At 44.6% G+C, this 3,774-nt stretch overlaps 1 protein-coding gene across 1 annotated transcript; it reads left to right on the forward strand.

Moving 5' to 3' along the window:
- On the forward strand, positions 1–793 carry LOC120714953 (cystatin-SA-like). The gene is made up of 3 exons (XM_040001625.1): positions 1–329; positions 402–512; positions 654–793. The coding sequence occupies exons 1-3, from the start codon at positions 135–137 to the stop codon at positions 741–743; spliced, it is 396 nt and encodes a 131-aa protein (XP_039857559.1). The 5' UTR covers positions 1–134; the 3' UTR covers positions 744–793.
- The last annotated feature ends 2,981 nt before the right edge of the window (positions 794–3,774 follow it).

Below are 3,774 nucleotides of genomic sequence, written 5' to 3' on the forward strand. Positions count from 1 at the left end.
GTTCAGTTAATCAGCAGATTGGACGCAGGTGTGCGTTTATCGAGCAAGTTTTAACCCGGCATATAATGCGAAGTGAGACACTCAGAGCCGAGACTTTCTTTTATAAACTTTGGACCCACATTTTTTGATTCAGGATGTTTGCCTGGTTTTTTGTTTTTGTTTGTGCTTCGGCCGCCGAACAAACCATGACCGGGGAGCCCCGAAGTGTTCCGGTTAACGACACCAGGGTTTTGACGGCAGCTCACTTTGCTGTGGCTGAATTCAACAAAGTCAACGCAGGAGAGATGTTCGCTTATAAAACTGTGGCGATAACATCGGCTAAAATTCAGGTAAAACTTCATCAGAAGTCACAACCCAATTTTCAGTTAAAATATACGAATAGGTGGTGATGTTTTCTGCAGGTAGTTGCTGGAATAAAGTACATTCTGGACATGCTGCTGGGGCAGACTGTGTGCAGCAGAAACCACGCTGCTGCGGACAGCGAGCCATGTGCTTTCCAGTCTAGACGCAAGGCAAGTTCAAGAACTGGGTGGTGCATAACACACCGAGGGGGTAAATGCATCATAACCCCCCCCCCCCTTTTTTTTTTTTTTTTTTTTAAATATTTTCAAATTGCATAGTAGTTAAATGTACTAATTTGCCATTTGTTTCAGGAGTACCAGTGCCACTTCGTCGTTGTAGAAGTCCCCTGGGAGAAATCACGTGTTCTCTCTAAAAATGAGTGCCACCAAAATAAAAGCTAATACACTCATACTGTCACTTTTGGTGTTTCCAAGTAAAGAGTTATCAGTGAGCGTTGTTTTAGTCTGATCATCTCAACTTTCAGAAAGAGTGCCAGTTGGCGTACTGTGCCCACTCTAAATTTATAATAGCATGATCATAAACCATGATTTCATTGGCTCTCATTTATGTCACTTGTACCAACACAGAGATGATTAAGTTCAGTGACCTGCGTCCCCTCGGCATTGTATGGGGGGGGGGAAAGCATAATTATTCCAGTGAGTGACCGGGGGCAGCTTTACTGTGCCTCATCTCTCAGTGTGTGTCCTGGCAGCTGTACGGACCTAGTTGCGTGTCAGGCTTGGTCAGACACATGGCTGCTAAACTGAGACGAGGCTACACCTCCACATATAACCACGGTCTCCAGAAGGGCTCTGTATGTAGGATTACAGGCATTTTTTTCAGATTACTGCTCAGCAAGATTGAACTGTCTGCCACTCTGACCCCCCCTTTTTTTTTTTTTTTTTTTTTCCCCCTAAATTTGGGGGGGGGATAAACAGATCACCATGTGTGAGAGTAAATTCAGGCAAACAACAAGGGGGTTGGTAGGGGGATTATCAAATTATGGTATGAAGATGTGTTGTCTGGGGCAGCAGTGGTGTGTGTGTGTGTGTGTGTGTGTGTGTGTGTGTATATATATATATATATCCATATTTCTGCTACATTTTGCTCAAGATGAAATTTGGATAAAATGTGTCTGCAATGTCAGAATATGAGATATTGCTGAGTGGCGTAGGGACCAATGAGACTGCATCTGTTTGGCTTTGATTACAGTAAAGAGCTGCACGGATAAGCTGTTCACACACCCTCTCACCCAGCTCATAATGTCTCTAATCATGGATGTCTTAATCAAACTGAGCAAAACATAAAGAATTGGCTGGCACTGTGTATTAGGTAGCAGGGGTTAGGAATGTGGGGGAAGGGGGGATACTCCTTAATTTGGGATGGCTAACACTGAAGCTGTAGTGCCAGGAGTATGCCCTGTCCATCTGCCATCCCACTCACCCGCCCACTGACACACTAACAGGTGCGTGCACGCAGATACACGCGTAGTTTCCATGCACGCGCTCACATACTCCACCCGCACTCTGGCCCTACCCCTGTCCTCACTTAGCCTGTTCAGCAGATGGTGAGGGGTAAGGCTTGTAGGCCCCCCTCCCAACTCCAAGCCACCAGCCCATCACCCCTTATTCCCCCCCCCCCCCCCCCCCCAAGCGAAAACCACCCCACCCGTCTTTGTGCAGTTGCAGAGCCTGAGTGCTGAAAGGCGAGCCTCAGCTTGTCCCCCCCCCCCACACAAATCCTTGGCTGGCTGCCATTGGCGGGACTCAGTCAGGTGTCCTAATGCTTCAGTTAGGGGAGGAAACGCTGGTTAATCTGCCCATCGCGTGCCACTGGCCATGGCCTGGCCTCTTTGTGTCTGGCACCCCTCTGATCAGTCCCTCCACCCCTTCATCTGTCTTTCCCCCATATCTTCCAACCCAGTTTCTCTACCAGAAGACGGTATCATCCTTTCTTAAAGATTTACACCTCTGTCTTTCAAGATGAGACCACATTCTCTATAAAATACAGTTGGTGCACTTGCCCGCCATCCTCTCTGATGAACGAGACCTTTTTGTTGTTGGGATCTGTCACTACACTTTAAAAAAAACAAAAAAATCACACAAAACTGCTGACTCATCTTAGGCCTCTGGTATACCTGTGTGTGAACCTTACAGGATAATTTATTATATAGTTCTTATTATAACTTCTTATATTTCTCATCTGGAGTAATGTGAATAATCATGCTTTTCAGTGCATGCCATGAGTTAAGAGCCTTCCTGCCATTATTACATTGTACATATTCCTCTTGAAAATGCAGCTGAATCATGCTCACTGACCTCATTCCCTTATTTTAATCCAATTTCTTGCACATAATTGCAAAATAATATAAGATAATTACATCAAAATTACTTCTAAATGACTACATAAAGTGGTCTGTGACAGACAGATTAATACATCAATACAGGCCTGCTGCATGAATGAATGGGAGTCCACAAGTATAAGTGATTCCTTTCTGTTGTGGTTTTATCCTCTTTTCTTATTTCAGATTTTCATATTTGCTCTTCCCTGTGTGATCCCAGGGGTTTTCACCTGTCTCGTAATACTGAATACAGCATCCCCCCTTCTTTGCTCCTGGAAGGTGCACTGCTCTGATTAGGATGAATGATGCTTAGATGCGGTTTGGTGGAGGTTGATATGGTGTGATTGCGTAACCAGAGAGAAGTCGTTACCATTCGACCTCTCCTGACCTCGTTTTGATTGACCCTTTGGGTTGGTCACTGCTTCCGAGCAAAAGGCAGGAGTATAAGGTCAGAGTTCAAAGTATCGTCAGCTGTGCTGTCATGGAAACAGCAGCATTTGCCCTTCTGATGGTCAGTTTGAATTCAAGGACAATGGTTTGTTTAAAACTGAGTTTTGTTTTCAAAAGTGCATGGTTTATGTAACAAGAAATAATCTTAAGACATTAACTCTGTAGACTGAAAATATTGAAAAGCAGATGTACGTCATTGTTCCTAGTGGTGCTTTCTGGGTTGTTTTGAGGATAATGTGGCTGTAAATCATTCTGAACTCCTTTTACCTGCCTTTTTCTCTGTTTTACTTGGTTGTTGGATTTCCATTATTTGTGCAGAAAGGCATAGATTCCCCTTGTCAGTGTTGTGACCAAAGCTCTGAGTCCGCCATTGTGGTCAATCGAAACACACCCGTGGTTTGTTTTTCCACTTCCTGTTTGTGACCAGTGTGCAGGGTTTCCTTGCAATCAGTGCTGCAGCAGGGGGGGGGGAAATCAATATTTTGAATGTAATGTGTGGCCAATGGAATAAGAGAATGATTTATGTAGGGATGGGTACTCCCTGAATCAGATGGGACTTGTGTGGCCGGATGAATGAAGGAAAGGAGGGGTGCTGGCACAGCGACCCAGAAAAAGAACTATAAAAGGTTAAAAAAAAAAAA

Source organism: Simochromis diagramma, unplaced genomic scaffold (assembly GCF_900408965.1).
Source record: "Simochromis diagramma unplaced genomic scaffold, fSimDia1.1 OVJJ01000421.1, whole genome shotgun sequence".
NCBI lineage: Eukaryota > Metazoa > Chordata > Actinopteri > Cichliformes > Cichlidae > Simochromis > Simochromis diagramma.

Coding starts and splice junctions, on each gene's coding strand:
- LOC120714953 (XM_040001625.1), top strand. CDS start 135: ATGTTTGCCTGGTTTTTTGTTTTTGTTTGTGCTTCGGCCGCCGAACAA. Junction 330..401: donor TAACATCGGCTAAAATTCAG/GTAAAACTTCAT, acceptor TGTTTTCTGCAG/GTAGTTGCTGGAATAAAGTA. Junction 513..653: donor CTTTCCAGTCTAGACGCAAG/GCAAGTTCAAGA, acceptor CATTTGTTTCAG/GAGTACCAGTGCCACTTCGT.